Source organism: Orcinus orca, chromosome 15 (genome assembly GCF_937001465.1).
Source record: "Orcinus orca chromosome 15, mOrcOrc1.1, whole genome shotgun sequence".
NCBI classification, from domain to species: Eukaryota; Metazoa; Chordata; class Mammalia; order Artiodactyla; family Delphinidae; genus Orcinus; species Orcinus orca.
This window is the reverse complement of record NC_064573.1, coordinates 80,591,317-80,611,487: the sequence shown is the minus strand read 5'-3', so window position 1 is coordinate 80,611,487 and position 20,171 is coordinate 80,591,317. Positions and strand designations below refer to the sequence as shown.

Genomic DNA, 20,171 nt, shown 5'->3' with positions numbered 1-20,171 from the left:
GTCCCCTCCCATCCCATCCCCGGCCGCCTCCCCCCGGCGGGCACCGAGCTCCCCGCCCCGCGCGCTCCTCCCGCGCCCTCCGGGGGTCGGGGGGGGCGCACGGCTCCCGGGCCCGGCGGCGGCGGCGGCGCGGCGGCGCCGAGGGGCTGCGGGTGGCAGGAGGCCGTGGGGCGCCCGAGGGGCCCCGAGCGGCGGCGCGCTGGGCCCGGGCGGCCGGCGGCGGCCCCGGGGCTGGGGGGAGTCCAGCCCGGATATTGAGTGCAGCCATTGAGAAAAGCCAAACTCTTGTGTGTGTGCGTCTCGAATAGCCCCCAAGATGGCCGCCAATGTGGGATCGATGTTTCAATATTGGAAGCGATTTGATCTACGGCGACTCCAGGTTAGTGCGGGCAGCACTGGCCGCGCGGCCGTGGGGAACCCTCGGGCGCGCCCTGGGCGCACTGGGGAGGTACCCGGGAGGGCGGTCGGGCGCCCCAGGGAGGCGGGCGGCGGCTGCTGGGGCTCGCCGGGGCTCGACTGCCCGCTGCCCATCGATAGGTATTAGGAATTGATCTCGCCGCTGCTCTTTGTTCGGTTCAATCATCGATTAGCCGCCGCGACCATGGAGAAGCGCTAGCGAGCCCACGGCCCGGGGAGCGAGGCGGCGGGCGAGCGGCGGAGTGAGGCACGGGGAAGGCAGGGTCTGCGGTCCCAGGCAGGGGGCTGCTGGCGGGACCACCGGCAACCCCCCTTGCGCCGCACTTTGCGCGCCTCCCAACTTCGCGGCGCCCGGGGAGGCCGCGGAGCGCGCCCAGTGCCTGTCCGCGCCCGGCTCGGGTTCGGGCGAGGGAGGGAGGGAGCTGGCGGGCTGGGAGGAGGAGGAGGAGGAGAGGGGGGAGGCATCCGGGGTTGGCGAGGAGGCGGCTCCGCGCCCCGTCGCCCGCCGGCACCTCCACCGCCCGCCTGGCTGCGCAGCCCGGACGCGCAGCCACCCGGGGGCCGCTGCTGCTGCCCCAGCCGCTACAGCCACCATCGCTGGACTGGCCGCCTACACCGGCAGACCTCTCCTTGGGCCGGGTTCTAGGGGTTCGTCTTTGCTTCTTGTCTTATTCCCGCTTCCGACCTCTTTCCAAGTCTAGATGGGGACGGGCGGTGGAGATGGGCCCGGGGCGCGCGCAAGTTTGCGCTCCTGCCTCGGGGGCCTTGGAGAACCGGGAGCGGAGCAGAGCAGGTGACTCCAGGCTCTCGGGCCCACAGGAACTTTTAAATGGGAAATTCCCTCGCTGTCTTCTACCTCCTGCTTTTCCTCCCCGACACTCCTCTCTTTTCTCCTTTCTCCAGCCTCTTCTTTCTTTCTCTCTCTTCTTTCCTTCTTCCTCCCTAGAGTGACTCCCTCCCAAACTCCGGCACTTTATCCCCATTCCACCTTTTTCTGGGAGTCTGTCTCCTCCAGATTTGGGGGTATTCTCTGCTGACCCAATAGGAGGCCGAGCTGGGGGGTGGAATCTCAGAGAGCTGCGCGCTGGAGGCACAGCGCTAGCCTCTGTCCTTTCCCAGGTGCCCCAGGATGCTCCAGACAAGCCCCCCAAACTCAGGAGTCTCACCAAGGTGCAGTGGGAACAAGGGGCGGGGAAGTGGTGCTGATAACGGGCGATTAAAGCATCCTGCCTTGGCCTTGACATTCTCAGAAGAAGGGAGAGCATCAGTCTGGAGATAAAAAGGGACCCACTTTTTTTTTTTTTTTTAATCCGCCTGCAAATCTCGTCAAGTTTCTTCTGATAAGTAGTTACAGTACCCCCTTCCTCCTGGTGGCTTCCCAACCCCCCTCCTTCCTAACTCCTCACTCCCTGCAGGCCCCCTCCCTCAAAGCCATTGAGCTGGAGAGAAAATCGGGGCACTCAGGCATGCAGTTAATAACTGCGAGTGCCTTGCAATTCCAGGTCGTCGCTCGAGTTGGGGCTACAGTTTGGTGGCCAGCTGAGGCGGGCAGGGCTGTGAGCTGTGCTTGCTGGTTTAAATGATGCTAAAGTGGCCTTTCTGGAAGAGTGGGGGATGGGGGGAGAGAGAGAGAGGGAGAGAGGGAGCGAACGGGAGAGAGTTGGGCAGCCACATTGGGCTTGGCACGAAGGCCAATGGTAATTGTATTCCCTGCTAATGTTTGTAAATGAGACCCGGGCACGGCTGGGGGACAGCGTCTTTATTTATGATTGATGTTCTGTAACATAAGGAATGACAAGAACGTGGCAGATGAGAGAAGAGGAACCAGAAGGGCTGGTGAAAGCCCTTTGCAGGGTCCTATTGTTATTCTGGGCTGGAGAAAATTTCCGCGGCGAGATTTGCAGCGCTGGTATTTGCTCCCGGTTGGCCAGAATGTCAGTTAACACAATTTTCATTAGATAACTCGTTTTCAATCCGGGGAGCTTGGGCTGCAACCGGGAGGTAGAGTGAGACCTGGGGCTGGATGCTGAGGGGTGGGTGCGGCTCCCAGGGGGCTGATTTCTGAGCTGGAGTGGAGGGGGTGTTGAACCTCACTCTTTTCCTTCTCGGGCTCAGGGGTCTTATGTGGAGCTGTTGGGGTCACCCAAATCTTGATTCCAGTTGGACTGTCATTGATCTGAGAACCCTTTGTTAGGGTTTTAGAAGATGCTGAGGTGGAAAAGCAAATTTGAACTGGAAAGGATGAAGGTGGGGTTGGTGGAGAGCCTCGTTCAGGTGATGGGGATACAGGGCCAAGACGTCTCCCTGCACAGGGTGTATACATAGGGTGTGGGAGGGGTGGGTGTGTTCATTAAGACAATGGCTGGTGTGTCTGGCACGAAAGGAGAAGGCTCTGGGGAAGGGGTTAAGCTCATTTACATGGATATTAAGTGTGTGTGTGGGTCCCTGTGGGAGTTTGAAAAGCTGCACACTTTTAGAGAGCAGAGAGGTAAATGTGGCAGCGGTGGCCGAGTGTAAACATTGAGGCCCTCACATCTGCTGTGGTCCCCACCCTTGTCCTGAAATGTTCAGTTGTTCCCCTGCCCGGTAGGCCGACACCTCCCCCCGCAACCCCCCGTATTCTCACTGATGGCATTTTGTCGGAAACAGATTATGAGCCTAAGCACTTTTGCCTGGGATCATCTCTTGTGCATAATGCTAATGACTCCGGTGCCATACCTTTGTTTTCATTTTTTTCCCTTCCCACTTTCCTCTCCTCTGGGAGATAGCCAGAAGGGAAAACTTCAGCCGGCTCGTTCCAAGATCTGGGTAGGAAAGGTGGGTCCCCACCCCAGGCCTGTGCAGGCCAAGAGCTTTGGGCCCACTCTTCACGTGGCCCAGCTGCTTATGAGTGTGAGGTGTGTGGCTTCAATTCAGTGGTTTCATGCAGCCTAGTTGCTGAGTGTTAAAGTGGCCGAGGCAGCAAAGGAGGCCTGTGTCCCCAGGCCAGACCATGCTGCTGACGCCACCCTGATCCTGGCAAGAAAGGTGACCTTGTACCGGCCTGCGCACAGCCCTCCGGAAGTATACATTTTTCAAATATAGAAGCAGTCCGGTTATTATTTCTTCCAGTGCCATCTCTGGACACAGCGGGGCTGTTTTCCTAGGATGGAAGTCAGTCAGCAGTCTTAATGACTTGAGGGCTGATGATGGTAAAGATGCTGTGACATTTGGTACCCTACTCCAGGATCCCTGAAACTGCTTCCCCCTTTCTCTGCTTGTTCTTTTTTTTTTCCTCTGCAGCTAGCAGTCCAGGAAACGAGAAGAGAAAAAAATTCTATCTCAGAGTTGATGCTAGGCATGTTTCATTTGGTTATAAGATTGCTTTATGGTGAACATTACTAATGCTTTTTATTTTTATTTTTTTATGGCTTTTCTGTGTATAATCGTCATAACTGGATTCATACCTTTGTGATTTTCTTTTTCTGCTTCACTTTGCCACTTTTTTTATGATGCTCTGGGTCCAGTCTCCTGTGATATCTTTTTTTTTGTCTTCGAAGAGGGTTAACAAGAGTTGGTGCCCAGTCCAAATGCACATCTACGTTTCTTGGGAGGAAAGAGGTTGGGTGGAGGGATCATACAGTACGAATTCCGCTTGGGGTGTGAACATTTAGGGAGGAAGACTGACGGGTCGAGTGAGAGAAGCTGGACTTTTTGTAAGGAGTTTGGAGAAACTTCTGGGAAGGCTCAGTTTCTTGGCGCCTGGGAGATGGGACTTGATGGAATGTTTTTCCCTGCTCAAAGTTTAGAAAAGAGCGTGGATGTGATTAAAATATTATAACCTTATGATATTCTGAAGTGCATAAGTTTTACATATCAGCCACAGAGAGTTTAGACATCCATTAGAGCCTCTGACAGCTTGACTTATCTAAATGTGCTATCATTTAACAATGTGTCAAAATTCCTCTTTCTTTAGATGACAGCAGTAAATAAGCTATCAGCCCTGTTGGCGGAATCCTAACTTTGGAAACTTTGCTGTAATAGAATTGCTGCCGGGGTGGGGAGCACGAGCAGACCAGGCTTGGCGTGGCCCAGGCCCAGGCCCAGGCCCATGCGATGGCTGGCATTGGGCAAGGGCTGTGGGAGGTTGGAGGGGGAGGAAAGGGAGAGCTGGGAGGCAGAGGGTGTGAGGGGAGATTTCTAGCAGCAGCTCTGTGAATATGACGACCAAACCATCGGTCAGCCCCCGGACCCTTCCAAGTCCAGCCAGTGGGTGACCCTATTCCATCTGCCTCTCCAATTCATTGGAAGCCACACCCTGTGGGCCTTTTTTGCAGAAGGAGCTAGAAACAGGTGTTGAGAATTTATTTAAAGAACCCAGCAGTCTTTTCTGGGCATCCCAAAATTCTGGATTCTCAACTCGACAGAAATTGCTTCCCGAAGATGGGCTCTCTCTTTGAGTGCTGGAAGAAAAACGAGCAACGGCTCATCCCTGACCGCTTTTGCTGTTGGAGGTCTCGAAGTTTCTTTTATTAATACCTGAATTCACTGTAGAAAATCGAGAAACCACGGACAAGCCTAAAGAAGCAAATAAGCGTCTCAGTGGGTTATTTCAGATGAGCACGGTGTTATTTTGACCAGAGGGAACAGGTTTTCTGATGGTGATGGTGCTTTTTCTTTTTTTTTCCTTCCTTTTTCTTTCTTTCTCCTTCTTCTTTTTTAAAAAAACTCTTTTGTTAAAAGGTGGATTCTGTCTTCGAACTTGACATTCTGTTGTGGTAACCTTTCTTCCATCAGATGGGATTTAAAACGTGAGCACCTTGGCTGGTGCTAAATTTGGTCCTGGATGATGGTGGACATGGCTGTCCAGGAACTGTGGTTTTCTCTGTTGCTTTCTGAAAGGGCTGAATTTCTGGTGGCTTCCAGATATCTAATTCAGAGACTGAGTCTGGCAGAGGTTGAGCATGGGAAGGGGACTGAGGTGGTGGCCTACCTTTGTTCCTGGCTTAGGAATTCAGGGTTCAGTCTTTGGTTTGATTTTTCTGTCTTGGGGGTGCTCTTTAGTAATGACAGTGGCTTATATTGAAGATGTCGGGGAACGTGGAGGTAGTAGATGGAGAGGAAGGGCCCCAAGAGGAGCTAAAAGGTACAGCCTCTAGCACCCCTGGGTGAATCACCCAACATTCCAAGTGTCCCATTTCTTAATCCATCACACGGCCTAGCTGTGCGCATCTGGTCTGCTGTACTAGTTGCTGTAAAGGGGAAGGATGCTGACATACTTTGTGTGCCAGTTAAACATGTTGTCTTCTAATGACCTGGGGGCCCGTTCTGGCGGTGAGGGGGAGCTATTGACCGTTTAAACAAATTTTTGAGACAAGAAATTATGTCTAGGATGGAGTTCTTGGTTTCTAAGCCTTGCAGATCCATTCACAAAAATCCTTTGTAGCGTTTTGTAGGATATGAACAGTCTATTCCTGTCATACTTAAAAGTTTAAAATCCAGACTCCTTTCCCCTGGTTATAAGGCTCCCGTAATCTGCGCCCCCTGTTATCTCTCTGGCTTCATCTCCAGTCTCTCTCCTTCTGCACACTCTGCTCCAGTCACAATGGTCTTTTTGTCCCTTAAACACAGCAAGCACATTCTTACCTCAGGGACTTTGCACTTGCAGTTCCCTCTGCCTGGGACTCTTTTTCTCCAGATCTTCTCGTGGCTGGCTCCTTCTTTTCGTTTGGTCTCACCCCAAATACCTGAAGAAGCTTCCACTACCCTTTTTACCCTTTAATGTGTAAATGTGCTTCCACGTCTCTAAGGATGGTGTTTCCCTGAGGGTTTTGACCTCATAACCTTCTCAGGGTGTGGCATCTCTCTAGACTCTTTAGGAAACCATCTAGGTCTGCCATCAGGGTTGCCAAACTTTTTCTGTAAAGAGGCAGATAATAATATGCTTTAGACTTTGTGGTCTCTGTTGCAAGCACTCAGTTCTGCTACTATGGCATGAAAATAGCCATAGACAATAAGAATGAATGGAAATGGTTATATTCCAATAAAACTTTACAAAAACAGGTGGTGGGCTGGATTTGGCCTTAGGGCAATAGTTGCTGAGCCTGGTCTACTGGTCTATGTGATGGCTGTGGCATGGCCAAAGTGTTTCACTTTTCAGGTGAGAGTATTGGGGTAGATCAAACTTAGTTCTAGAAACTTGTTCCATACTTTTTCCCTCAAGAGGGAAGTACGAGGAGCCAGGATGGTGAAGGGCCCCTGTCTGGCTTCCAATCCTGGCTCCATCATCTACTGGCCATGTGATTTTGGATGGGTCACTTAACCTCTCTGAGCCTTATTTCCTTGTCTCTAAATGGGACTAACAGTAGTCTTCACCTTTTAGGTTGTTCTTAAAGATTAAAGCACTTTAAATGTGAAAGTGCTTAGCACAGTGCTGGGCACACAACTACTGTTCCGTATGTGTCTTCTTATTGTTGTTGGTATTTTTAGAGAGTAAGAGAGGGGTGAGAAAACCAAATAAGCAGTGGATCCTGGAACTTGCTGGCCTTGAAAACTTGTTTTAGAGATTACTGGGCACTTTTTCTCTTCTCTTTTACTCCATTGGGGGCTTACTATATTAATATATTACTAATATTGTATGTGATGTCTTATATTTTGGGAGCTCTGAGCACAGAGGTTGCAGACTGGGAGCTATGTCTGGCCAACGGATGTATCTGTCTCGATTAGTGCAATATTTTAAAAACACTTTTGTGTACGTTTGTCAGCATTTAAAACATAGGAGATGTTACCTAAGAAATTCAGATGTCCAGTATCCCATATAAATCAAACGCTCTGACCACACCTGGCAGGAGGTGGAGACCTGGCAAGGGCATGCCAAGCAGAGGGAACGGTGGTGCCAAGGCCCTGGGTTGAGGGTCTGCGCTGGGTCAGGTCAGCTGTAGGGGTCATGAGGAGGGTAGCTGTCAAGGCCACTGGCTGCCTTTCTCCAGGTGCCTAGTGTCAGAAGAGGCGGCATTTCCAGAAAAAACAAAAGGCCCTTGACAAGCTTCATGAATATACATGATTAGCCCTCTGTCTCTGCTTTTCCTCAGTAGCTCAGTCACCCTCAAAGTGGGCCAGTGGCTGCCCCCGCCTTCCCAGTCCTTTCCCTATATACCCCTTCTTCCATCCTTCAGTTCAGCCAGATGAAACAGCAGTTCCAGGATACGCATTTGTCATTAAAAAGAAAGAAAGAGAGAAAAAAAAAATCAATCCTTCAGCCTCTTTGGCCTGAGCTGGTTGTCTGCCCGAGACGCCCGGAGCCAAGCAGTGCTTAAGACTCTCTGGGCCGCTGTCGCTCAAACTGGACGGGGTAAATGGCTCCCCAGGAACCATTACGGTCGATAGACTTGTCCAGCCAGCTGTTTGGAGTGTGGGTGCTGCAGACAGGACCACAGGGGTCACCAGGGCAGCCAGGTCGAGGGCAGGTATCCCTGAGTAAGGTGGTCACTCAGAGGCCACTCTGCTGGGGGCACCTACTTGGGGTGCTTGTCCATTATGAGTGTCTGTGGGCTCCAGGTATCTGAGGGGTGTAGTGTGGGCTGCAAACTCAAGCCCTGCAGCCTCCCATTCCCAAAGACATTTAGTGAGGACTCTGGAGCCACGGGGCCTGGCTCTAGTCCCAGCTCTGCCACTTACCAGCTGTGTGACCTTGGGCAAGTCACTTAACCTTCCTGAGCCTCGGTTTTCTCTTGTGTAAAATGGGGATAATAGTAGTATCCACCTCCTTAAGGATTGTGGATTAAGTGAGTTAATGCACGTGAAGTGTGAAATCCGTGCCCAGGACATAGATGTGCTATATAATGTTAATAATAATAACTGCTATTGTCCTTCAGTCTGGAAATGTATATTCACCACTCACAGTATAAGTTATAACTATAACTAATAACTGTGTAAATAATAATAAGTAAATAGCATAAATACTATAAGTAATAATAATATACCGGAGATATCACAGTGAACCGGAAGACAGAGTGCCAGCTCTCACCCAGCCTGCAGACAATGGGGGGGTGGGTACACATCTCATTGGACAGATGGGTGTGTAGTCACACAGGGGGATTTGATTCTGAGACAGTAGGAGGCAAAAGAACTGCCTGAGTCTGAGCATTGGGGGAGCCTTCCTGGAATAAGTAATGCTTCAGCCGAGGTGTCAAGGACGAGGTCAGGGAAAAGCATCCCAGCAGAGGAAATGTGCTAAGACCTTGAGGTGGGTGGAAAAATAGTGCATGCAAGGAATTGAAGGAAGGCAGTGAGGCTGGTCACAGATTCTGAGTGGCTCTTGGACCCACCTTCATCCTCAGTCTTGCCATCTGTCAGTTGGGAGTAAGGATGAAGCATAAAATAAGATTATTTAGCACATGTGTGGCCCGGAATGACTCTGTCTCCATGGGTACTTAGTAAACTGTCAAACACCATAAAAGCCTTGGGTATTGCTTTTATTTTTTAATAAGGTATTCAAGCCCAATTCTTGCTCTGTTGCAAAATGCCCCCCACCATCCTCTGTTTATCTCGTGATCACGCACGGGGCAGTCAGGATTCAAATCCCAGTTCTGCTCCTTCCTAGCTGCATGCCCTTGGGCAAGTTATTTCCCCTTTCTGAGACTTGGTTTTCTCAGCTCTAAGATGGATACAATAATGGTACCTTCCAGTGGCGGCCATGAGAATGCACCTTGCAGACCTTTGACTCTAGGGAGTGTGATTGGCAGGTGGCACCAGATAACTGCTCTTGGAGATCACCCCACAAGTGCCACAGCCAGGAGCTGAGTTTAGCAGGGACTAAAAGCAGACCTGTTCCTGGGACACACAGGACTCCTTTGCAGGCTCCAGACTCCTCGGCAGTCTAGGATGCTTCCACAAACCAGCCAACCTACCTACCAACTTCCCTTCCTTCTTCCCTCCCTCCCTTCCTTCATTCCTTCTCTCCTTCATTCTGGCTCCCTCCTGCAGGCGCAGGCATTGATCCTGATAAATCTCTCTGTCTTGTAATCCTCCCTTTGCGTCTGCTTCTCAGAGGATCACACTTCCTTCCCTACAGGAAAGATGAAATGAGGTTTGGACATCTACCTAAGGCACCTAATACTTTGGAAGTGCTCAGTTGAGGTATCTTTTATGTCTTGTTGGGAGCCTGGGGGGTGTCACTCTCAACGTTGTCTCTTCCGGTTGCCTGTTCTTACCTGGCCCACTGTGTGATTAGGTCCCCCTTCCCTTTTTCATCCCTCCATTATCTCTCACTCTCATTTCCTGCCACTCCTCCCCTTTTTATTCAAGCACTCTGGCCTCCTCACTGTTCCTTGAACACACCAAACATTCCAACCTCAGAGCCTTTGCACTTGCTGTTCCCACTGTGTGGGAAACGCTTTCCCAGACATCTCCTTGGTTCTGTCTCAGTCCCTTCAGTCCTTTGCTTAAATATCACCTCTTCGGAGATGTCCTCCCTAAGCTCTCTTTCCAAAATAGCCTCCCCCCATTTCTTTACCACCATCTGCTTTACCTGGGGAGGGCAAGGACATAGTAAGTTCTTAATAAATATTTGGATGATGGAGTGGATTGTTACCACAGGAAGGGTGAGGCGAGGGCAGCTGCCTTGACTCCACCTTGGGGGGTGGTCCTGGGGGACCCAGCTCCTCCCAGGTCCCCAGCTTCTTTACCCATCACTAGCTCTTGAAAGTCTCTCACTCTGTGATTGGGAATTGGGCACGGGCCTCAGACTCACAGTGAACAAGGGTTTATCTTTAGCTCTGTGAGTCTCGCTTTAGAAACTGGTGACCCCAATTCCAGCCTGGGAGGTGGCTCCCATCCTAATTAATAAATCCATTAATTAATTTCTGGCAGGCTGTGGACCATCAGTGGTGGTTTGGTGGCCTCAGTCACAGACAGCTCAAAGCAGGTCCCTGCAGCCGGTGAGATGGCTGTTATGGGGGACACAGATAGCCAGTTAACACGCTTTTGGACCCAGATGACATTCTTCTCCCAAAGCCTGGTTCATGGGCCCATCTGATCAACCCAGCAGGCGTCAAAGAGGGATCAAGGTCTCTGGACGCTAGAGTTGAGGGGATTTCCTGCTCAGCATCCCCTGGGACTCCTAGTTTACAGTCAGGCAAGAGGTCAGGATCGGAGTCTTCCCTTTCCTTTTGTGGTGGAAGGACTCTGTCCGGGCCTCGGTTTTCCTGTCTAAAATGGAGCTTCCCTGGGTTGTCGAGACAGATTATTCATTCATTCATTTAATGAAAGTTATTCAGCACCTGCTATGTGTCAGGTGCAATGTGAGGTGTTGGGGGGTGCAGGAGTGAACAAAACAGACCAAGTCCCTGCCCTCATAAAGCTTCTCTATTACAACCGTTTGGAGATGGAAGTACTTTTCTTCAAGGCTGTGAGAAGTAAAGAGCGACAAACCAATACAGACACAGCCTAGGGCTGGGCATGCTGTAAGCCTTTCCAAGATAGTGACTGTTATTAATCATTGTCTTTATTAACAACAACACCAACAATAATAATAACTATGATGATGATGACGGTGATGCTGTGAGGTAGTTTGAGGTAATTCCTGTTGAATTTCGGGTGCCCTGGGGCAGCACCTGAAATGATTTGAGCATGGGCTTGGAGTAGTCAGACCTCACTTTGGACCCTGGCCTTGCTGCTTCCTAACTGGGAGGCCTTGGGTGATTCACTAGACTTTTCTAAGTCTCAGTTTCCTCATCTGTAAAATGGGAATCATACACAGCCTCTACCTCATGGGGACATTGTGGGGGTTTGATGAGTGGAAGCATGGCAAGTCCTTAGCACCGGGCCTGGAATATGTTCATTCCCAGGAAACGAGCAGCTATTATTACTTTTATTATTATTGTCAGGATCATTGTTGTTTGTTATTCACCTCCTGGTCCTCACCAGCCAGCGGCAAGGTGGACTAGATCCTTGCAGAGAGGCACTGGGTGGGAGGCCAGGCCTCTCCAAATGCCCCTTGGCTGGCTTTAGCAAGGACAGGCCTGGCATTTGCTTTGGAGCTTCAGAAGGAAGCTCTCTGCACAGAAAGGCCTGACAGTTCCTCTTGAACCTTTATTGCATGGTAGACAGTGTTTAGAGCCCTTGACAGATATTATCTCGTTTAATTCTCACAACACTAGGACAGGAAAACTACTATTATCCCGTCTTTACAGTTGAGCAGACTGAGGCACAGATGGTTAAGTCCAAGGCCATATTGTCAGCAAGCAGCAGAGCTTGAACTCTAACCCAGGATGCAGGTCTGTTGGCCACTCATGTCCCTGACCTTCACTCACTAGGGGCCGGAGGTGCCTCTTCCAGAGCCAGTCCCCCCACTCCCTGCTCCCCTCTCAGGGTTCCCCCACCTATATTCATTATGCTTGTGTTTTCCCCTTCGTTGTTTTTTTTTTTTTTTTTTTGCGGTACGCGGGCCTCTCACTGCTGTGGCCTCTCCCATTGCGGAGTACAGGCTACGGACGTGCAGGCTCAGCGGCCATGGCTCACGGGCCCAGCCGCTCCATGGCATGTGGGATCTTCCCGGCCCGGGGCACGAACCCGTGTCCCCTGCATCGGCAGGCGGACTCTCAACCACTGCGCCACCAGGGAAGCCCTCCCCTTCGTTTTTTAAATATCTTAAAAGGCCTCATCATTGTCAACTCATGGAAATGAATCCAGACCCACAAGCCTGAGAGGCATGGGGTAGGGTGGCAGGTGGGAGGTTATTAATAACACAAGAAAGATTCCTGTCTCCTGTCCTGGAAAATGAACACCACCCAGCCATCCGTCCCTGGCCTACCTGCCGGAGTCCAGAGCTGTGTGGCGCGCCCTGCGGTTCGGCCTGTGTTCGCAAAATGAAATTCTCGGCCCGGGCTGATAATAAGCAGGTATTGATTGCTGCCTTGGTCATTATCAAGATTTATTTAGTCGATATGGCCTCCTCGATCAATAAATCGTGTCGTTGATAAAGAAAGAAGGGGATAGACTTGTAGGCTTTATTAAAAAAGTTTTTTAGATATTTTTTCTTAACTGCTAAATCTTTTTTTTAACTGCTAAACCCTCTTTCCGTGGCTGTATCACCCACACTCTACATTTCATACTTGGCTCCATAAGCTCTTTCCTTTCATGGTAGAACTTAACTTATCGCTCTGGTTTCTAGAAGCAAAGACTTGGGGCCCAGCTGCTTCTGGAATGGCCCCTGGGACTCAGATGTCTCCTCACTTTTCTGTCCTCCCCCCAGTGCGGGGCTGGGAGTTACTTCCTGGCTTGTCAGTACCCCATTCTCTCATTTCATCCTCACAACAACCTTTTGCAGTAGGTACTAGTGTTACCCATTTTTCAGAAGAGGAAACTGAGGCCAGAGGGGGGCCATCCATTGTCACAAAGCACTTGAATCTAGTCTGGCCAGTCTTTGCTCTGAACCTGACATGTATTCATCAAATGGCAAATATTTATCTAGTATGTGCTGTGGGCCCAGCACAGTGTCAGGTGCTGGGTATAGAGGGGTAAGCTAAATAAATTAATGTTTAATTACTGAGATAGAAAGAATGGAGGAAAGAAACGACCAAATGCTACTAAAATCAAGATGAAGGAGGAACCTGTTTATTCAGGCTAGTTACTGAGTAGGTGACATTTAGGCTGAGACCTGAACAATGAGGAGCCAGTCAGGCAAAGTTCAGGTGGAAGAGACTTCATAGCTACAGGAACAGTGTGTGCAAAGGCCCTGAGGTGGGAATCCACTTGGCACATCTAGGAACTGAAGGAAGGCCAGTATGGCTGAGACAGTGTGGTCAGGGAAGGGAGGGTAGAGGACAGGATGAAGTCCGAGAGGGAGGGAGGCCCTGTAGACTGCGGTAGGGGGTTATATTCAGTTGGGTTATATTCTCAGGGAAGTGAGAGGACATTGAGTGTTTAAAGCAGTGGAGAAACAGGATCCAGAGTATGTCTGGTTCCCACTGGGTTCCGCCTGATAGGGAACAGTGAAGGAAGGGAGGGAACGTTTGGAAAATAGGTAAAAGAGAGCTTCTGTGACAATCTGATATGTTATCTCTGCCCAGAGAGGGTCTTAGTGCTGAGAGGCCTTTGGGTGTACAAGTGTTTTGAGGACTATATCATTCAAGGTTGGGGGTATGTGTGGGAGAAGTTTTCCATGGGGACATACCTGATGCCCCCAGCAAGGTGGCAGCTGTGCTTCCTTAGGAAGGGGGTGGTTGCTTCCCTTGTGCAAATGGCTAGCTGGTGTTTTGGAGGCCTCTCGTGGCAGGTATGCAGTGGGCAAGGGGTGTTGTGTTCCTCTCCTCAGAAATAGAACTGGTGCAAGGTGCTGGGGCAGGACTTGAGTTATGCTCTGAGAAGGGCTCTTTGCACTCTGGTTGTGGGTTTGGTTTATAGCATGTTACCAAATGTTGCTTAACAGTAAGGACCATGAAAAGATGAGGTGACTAAGATGGTGTGGATATCAGAGCACAGGACACAGGCCGGTGCTCTGTCGAGCCATGTCCTGGCCATCATATATGGGGATGCTATTGGGTAGCAGAGGGGTTGGATGTCTACCTGGGGGATTATTGGGAATGTGGGCTGGAGTACACAATAAATAGGACACTTCTCACCCTTTAGTTTTGTCCAGTCTCCAAGCACCCACACACGGGAAGTCTGGCAGGGGTTGGGTGTCCAACTGTTTACCATCCATCCAATATTATTTCATCTGTTCATTCATAAGTTTGCTCACTTATCCATTTTTATCCACCCACTCAGCAATTTATCCAGCTGTCTGCTTTCTATTCCTACTGACTTCATCCATCCACCTACCCATTCATCATCTATCTATCTATCCATCCAGTCATCCATCCATGTATCTAATTACACATCCTTCCATCTATCCATTCATCTACTTAGCCACCCAGCAACCCATCATGCCCCATCACTTCGCCCTGGACCTTGGTCTCCCAGTTTGCTTTCCTGTACAGACTCTGACCTCCCCCACTCTTTTTGACATATGGAAGTTAGTGAGATTATTAAAAACCTATTAAGAACCGTTTACAATGGCTCCCCATTGCCTTTGGGGCAAAGGCCCCAGCATGACCTTCTGGGCTTAGCACAGCTGGTCTCTACCCTGCATACTTGGTTTATAGTATTGCAAGTCTTCTGTTTTCTTCTTGATCATCTGTCTAGTTGTTCTATCCACTGTTGAAAGTAGGATACTGAAGTCTCTGTTATTGTTGAATTATCTATTTCTTCCTTCATTTCTGTCAGTTTTACTTCGTGTGTTATGGTGCTCTTTTATTGGTTGCATATATGTGTTTAATTGTTATACCTTCCTGGTGGATTGACCCTTTTACCATTATAAAATATCCCTCTTTATGTCTAGTAACATTTTTGTTTGTTTTAAAGTCTATTTTATCTGATACCTGTATAGCCACTCCTACTTTCTTATAGTTGCTGTTTGTATGATATATGTTTTTCTATTCTTTTATTTTCAGTCTTTTTGTGTCTTTGAATTTAAAGCATGTCTCCTGTAGATAGCATGTAGTTGGATCTTGTTTTCTTATCTAGTCTGAAAATCTGCCTTTTGATGGGATGGTTTAATCCACTCACATCTAATATTATTATTGATATAGTTGGATTTAATCTACCAACTTGCTTTTTGTTTTCTATATGTCTCATGTCTTTTTTGTTCCTCTGTTTCTCCTTTTCTGCCTTCTTTAGCATTGCGTGAATATTTTCTAATGTAGCACTTTAATTTCGTTAATGGTTTTTAACTATATTCTTGAGGGTTTTTTTGGTGGTTGCTCTATGGTTTACCGTATACATCGTAGCTTAACAGAATCACCTTCAGAATTATACTAGCTTAATTCTAGTGTGTCTGCTGTTCTTGACCTTGATCTTGAGCCACATTCGCTGTGCCCTCCATGTTCCAGACTTACATGTCTTTCCTCTGCACCACAGCCCCCTGTGCATTACCTGCTCCCCCTGCTTGGGACACTGTTCCCTCACATCCCCCGTCAACTCCTCCCTCACCCTGGAAGCTTGTTCAATGTCACTTCCTCAGGGCAGCTTCCCCACTCCCCCTTGAGATGCTGGGTCCCATCTCTACTGCACTTACCACGGCAGGTATCACCCATAGCTCTGATTATTGATCAACTGTTGCCTCCTTCTGTGAACTCTAACCTCCATGAGGGCACAAAGCAGCTTGTCCCCAGGATCTAGCAGCTGGGGGCTGAGCACATAGTAGGCCCTCAAAAAGTATCGGTCAAGTGAATAAACGGGATGGATGTGAATGTCATGTGACTGTATTTATGTATTTGTGTGTGTACACTGCATCTTTTTTGGTGTATTTTTGAGTATGTTTGTGGGTCTTCGCACGTTTATGTGTGTCTGTCCTTGTGTGTGTATATTAGCATGTTTATGTGTATGTGTCTGAGTATGTCTTTGTGTCCTTCTGAGTGTCTTTGCACATGCGCCTCTGTGTCTGCATCCACGTGTGGGTGACTCTGTGTGTGCACTCATGTGTGTGTCATTGTCCGTGCATGCGCCTTAGTGTGTATGTGTATACATTTGTGTGCTCGTGCTCCAAGCAGCAGCTCCTTTCAGTCTCCTTGCATGCCCTTATTTTTTGACTAGTTTAGTGTAGCATTTAATGATTTCCCCAGAGCTAAGCACAGCCCCCCAAGTATTGATCTTGCTGCATTAGAGGTAACTCGGGGTAATGCACTACCAGCTGGCAGGTACTTCTCCTCAGAATTGGCTGCTGTACCTGCCCTGTCTCCTTAGCCCCAGCTTGATCCCTTAGAGGGGAAAACCCTAGGTTGGTAGCTTGGTGCAGGGGCAGAGGTATTCCTGACAGACAGATTGGCTTCCCTCTCACCACTGTGTGATGCAGCCAGGGACTGCCCCTTTTCATACCTCAGTTTCCTCATCTGTGAAATGGGGGTAGCAATAATAGTCACCTCATAGGGTTGTAGTGTGGAGGAAATGAGATAATCTTTGTGAAGGGCTCAGCTTGAAGCCTAGCATGTACCAGGCGCTCCATAAGTGTTATTCTGTCATCTGCTGTCATGCTTGCTCCCTGTTACCTCTAACCTCAATAGTGGGAGTGATGATTTCAGGCTGTGGCACAGAGGCAAACAACTAAGGAACTCTCTTCCTTCAAGGGGTGCTTTCCAAATGGCTTCTCTGTGGCCATCCAAGGACTGCCCATCTGCTCCAGTGAGAGCAACATGCTAATCCACAAGTGCCCAGAGAAGTTCAGAGGCTTCCCGTACACATACAGCCTTTCCCCAGTAGAGATGGGATTTTGCCCCAGGAATTTCTGGCTTCTAAAACTCTACCAGCTGCTTGCATAGTCTCTAGCCTCAGCTTTCTCTCTTGCTCCCCAAACCCATATATCCTCCCTATCCCCAAACTGCCATACTCCTCATACTTTGCAGCCTTTGCATTTGCTTTTCCCTCTGCCTGGAATACTGTTCCCCTTGTTCTTTGGTGGCCCCAGCCCTCCTTCTCTGACTCTGTGCTGAGTTGGGCACCATCTTCTATCTCCTGCTCGGGCACCCCTGGCCTGGGCTGCTTTTCAGGCCACTCGGTGACTCCCTGGTTCCTTGCTGGTCCCCCTCATCAGATGGTGAGCTCATTAGTCTACATTGCAGCTGCAGTAACTGGTGTGACACTTGGTGAATGCTGAACGCCCGGTGCCCTGATCAGAGGTCACATTTTTAAAACTCGGGTTCCTGGCTTCTCTTCAGTAGAAGAGCTAGCATCCCTGGGCCTGCATTTCAAACAGGGCAGCAGTCAGCTGAGATGTGTAATGGGGGTGGGAATGGAGAGTGGGTTTCCCTTTTGCACAACCCCCAGTGGGCCCAGTTGTCCCATTGATGCTCCTTGTGCAGCCTCCATAGGCATGTGAGTTAGCAGCCTTACTCTAGGGACCAGCTGTGCTGACTTTGTGACTGGTGTGGAGATGATTCTGCCTTCTCTGGTCTCAGTATAGCCATTCCAGAAAATGGGCAGAATTTACATGGCTGTTCAGGGATGAGAGGAGTGCTGAAGTTTTGTTTTTTGTTTTTTTTGTTTGTTTTTTAATTTATCACTTATCAAGAGTGGCTCTGTGCCAGGCACAACTCTAAGTGCTCCCTAAATACCATCATTTAAATGATTTAATTCCCATAACAGCTCTATGATGTAGACACTATTAATATTACCATTTTGCAAAGGAGAAAGCTGAGGCACAAAGAGGTCAAGTGACTGGCCCAGGTTTACTCAGCAGAGTCAGGCAGTCTGATTCTAGAGATCCTCCTGTGTTTGTAGGCTCTCCTGCCTCTTGTTACTTCTGTGAATACCCAAAGCAGAGACTGTACAACTGGGAAGGGGCTACTGTATATGCAGGTTTGCCTTGTAAAGGTCTTAACGTGATGGTGTCTTGCTCGCAGTGAACAGTGCTGGCTGGCAGGAGTGCAGGCATGGGCCAGGATTCCCGGGAGTGGGCGCTGATAAGCAGCTGGGGTGTCAGGGTCCCAGGAGCCGAGGTCAGAGCTGGTGACCATGCAGGTACTCTGGGAGGAGCCAGGCCTATTTTCTGCCCTTCACCTCCTGGGGTTGCTGGACCCTGGGCCCCTTGGGCCAGCAGCCTTGAGCCTCTCTGAACTAGCACTGTCCCTTGAAGGGTATTCTCCTCAGCCTCTGCAAGCAAGCGGGTTGGTCCCTCGGCCCATGGCCTACTTTGTGAAATTCATCTCTGGGAAAAAATGACTCTCTGAGCAGAGCAGAACATCTTGGCATCTCGTGGTGGGTGAGGACTTCTGCCTCCCCAGAGCGGGGAGGAGAGAAACCCAGACCCACTCCTGCTTCCCACTTGGCTTCCACGGTGGGGTGCTCCAGGAAAGGCAGCTCCCCCAGTTCCCAGTCCCCGAGCCCCTAGAGCTGGCCCAGCTGCCCCATCAGTGCACATTCCCTTGCGTCCTACCTAGGATGGCCCCTTTGGTGGGTTGGGGCTGGCCCAGCTGCTAACAGGTAAGTGGCTTTGGGCCAGAGCATAATTTGTTTCTCTGGGATATACTGATGAGCTGCCCTAATTAAGCGCCTTGCTAATGAGAATCAAACCACTTCCCTGGAGTCAGGTGGATCAGAGCCTGGCTCTGCCGTGAACCAGCCGTGGGTCCTGGAAGAGCCCTCAGTTGCGTTGGGGTCTCAGTTTGTCTTCCACACTACGGTGCTTCCTGTGTTCTCTCCCCTCCACACTAGACCCTGTGGTTTGCTTTAGTCCTTCCTGTCGCCGCACACAGCCAGCGCTTGTGGGCCTCGGGGGCTATTGAGAGCTGACTAAAGAGGCATTAGGTAGAGGCTAATTATTGCTTTCTTCGGGAGAAGTTCTTGTCACTGGTGGTCAGATCCACCAATCTGTTTCTCACGCTGGGCCTCTTCAGTGGGTCTGTGAGGAAAGAGAGATGTTGGGGATGAGGGCAGTTCTTAAAATGCGTGACTTTGTGTTAATGTATCAGTCGTTTACTGCTGTGTAACAAACCACCCCAAAACTTACTAGGTAAAACAATTATCTATACTGTGAGTCAGAATCTGAGTCAGGAATTAGGACAGAGCACAGCTGAATCACTCCGTGATATCTGGGGCTTCAGTTGGAAAGATTCAAAGTTTGGGGGTAACTCGACAAGTCACACATCTAGTAGTTGATGCTGGCTGTCAGCTGGGACCTCAGCTACCAGTCGGAACACCAACATGTACCCTCTCCAGGTGGTCTCTCTGTGTGGACTACTTTGGGCTTCCTCACAGCATGTTGGCTGGATTCCAAGGGTGAGTGTCCTGAAGAGAGCGAGGTGAAGTGAAGGGGTTTTCATGATCTAGCCTTGGAAGTCACTAATGTCATTTCCATCTTCTCTGTTGGTCAAGGCAGTTACAAAGGACCACCCAGTTTCAAAGGGCAGTTACAAAGGACCAGGTTCAAATCCTCCCTCGATGGGAGGAGTGTCAAGGTCAAGGTCATAGTGCAGGAAGAGCATGAGAGAGATTGTGGTGGCTGTCTTTGGGAAAACAGTCTGCTATAGTAAGGATGGTGGTGGTGATTCAGCGCTGAGTGTGACAAACCATGAAGAGAGACAGGAGGCTGTATGAGGGAAGTGCGTATGACAGGAAGTGGCCAAGTGGGGAGTAGGTGTGACAGGAAGTTGTGTGAGAGGAGTGGGTGTGACAGAGATGGCTTAATGAGGGGAGTGGGCATGACAGGGAGTAGCTGAACAGGGAGATCTGCATTGGCCAGAGTCCGCCATGATGGAAGTGGACCTGATGGTGACAGTGCCCAAGATACTGGCAGTACCATCTTCCCTTGCTTTCCAAGCTGCCCTCTCGAAGGCCTTGGGGTGACCAGGCTGATTCCAACATGGGTACCCAGGCCTCCAGCAGCCCAGGCCAGCATCCTCCTTACCTGGCCCTGTCTTGGCCCCCCACAGCGCCTGCCATCTTTCTCTTTTTCTGTGGGCCCCCAGGCTCCCCATTCTCACCAGCAGCCTCCCCTTCTTCCAGAAAGAGCGACTCCCACCTCAACAGCCTGGAAGCGCTCCAACTACCATACTTTCCTTCAAATAAAAGCAGCTAATTAACATTATTCTTTAATTATTGCCTTTATCAACAAGGGGTCTGATTTGTACCAGCAGGATAGTTGCTTTCCCTTAAACTACCCAAGTGAATGCTTCAGTTCCTGGTGCTTTTGAAATGAATTTGATGTCATCTGCCCAGAGTCACTTAATGGGAACGCCTGGGTA

General features: G+C 49.9%; 1 protein-coding gene across 5 annotated transcripts in view; it reads left to right on the top strand.

Moving 5' to 3' along the window:
• Nucleotides 1-231: 231 nt before the first annotated feature.
• CUX2 (cut like homeobox 2) overlaps nt 232-20,171 on the top strand; it is a 264,555-nt gene continuing 244,615 nt past the window's right edge. For all 5 annotated transcript variants that reach the window (XM_049698419.1, XM_049698416.1, XM_049698417.1 and 2 more), the window contains exon 1: nt 232-379. In XM_049698419.1, coding sequence (XP_049554376.1) covers nt 317-379 — 63 coding nt within the window. In that variant the 5' untranslated portion in view covers nt 232-316. The remainder of the gene's footprint in view (nt 380-20,171) is intronic.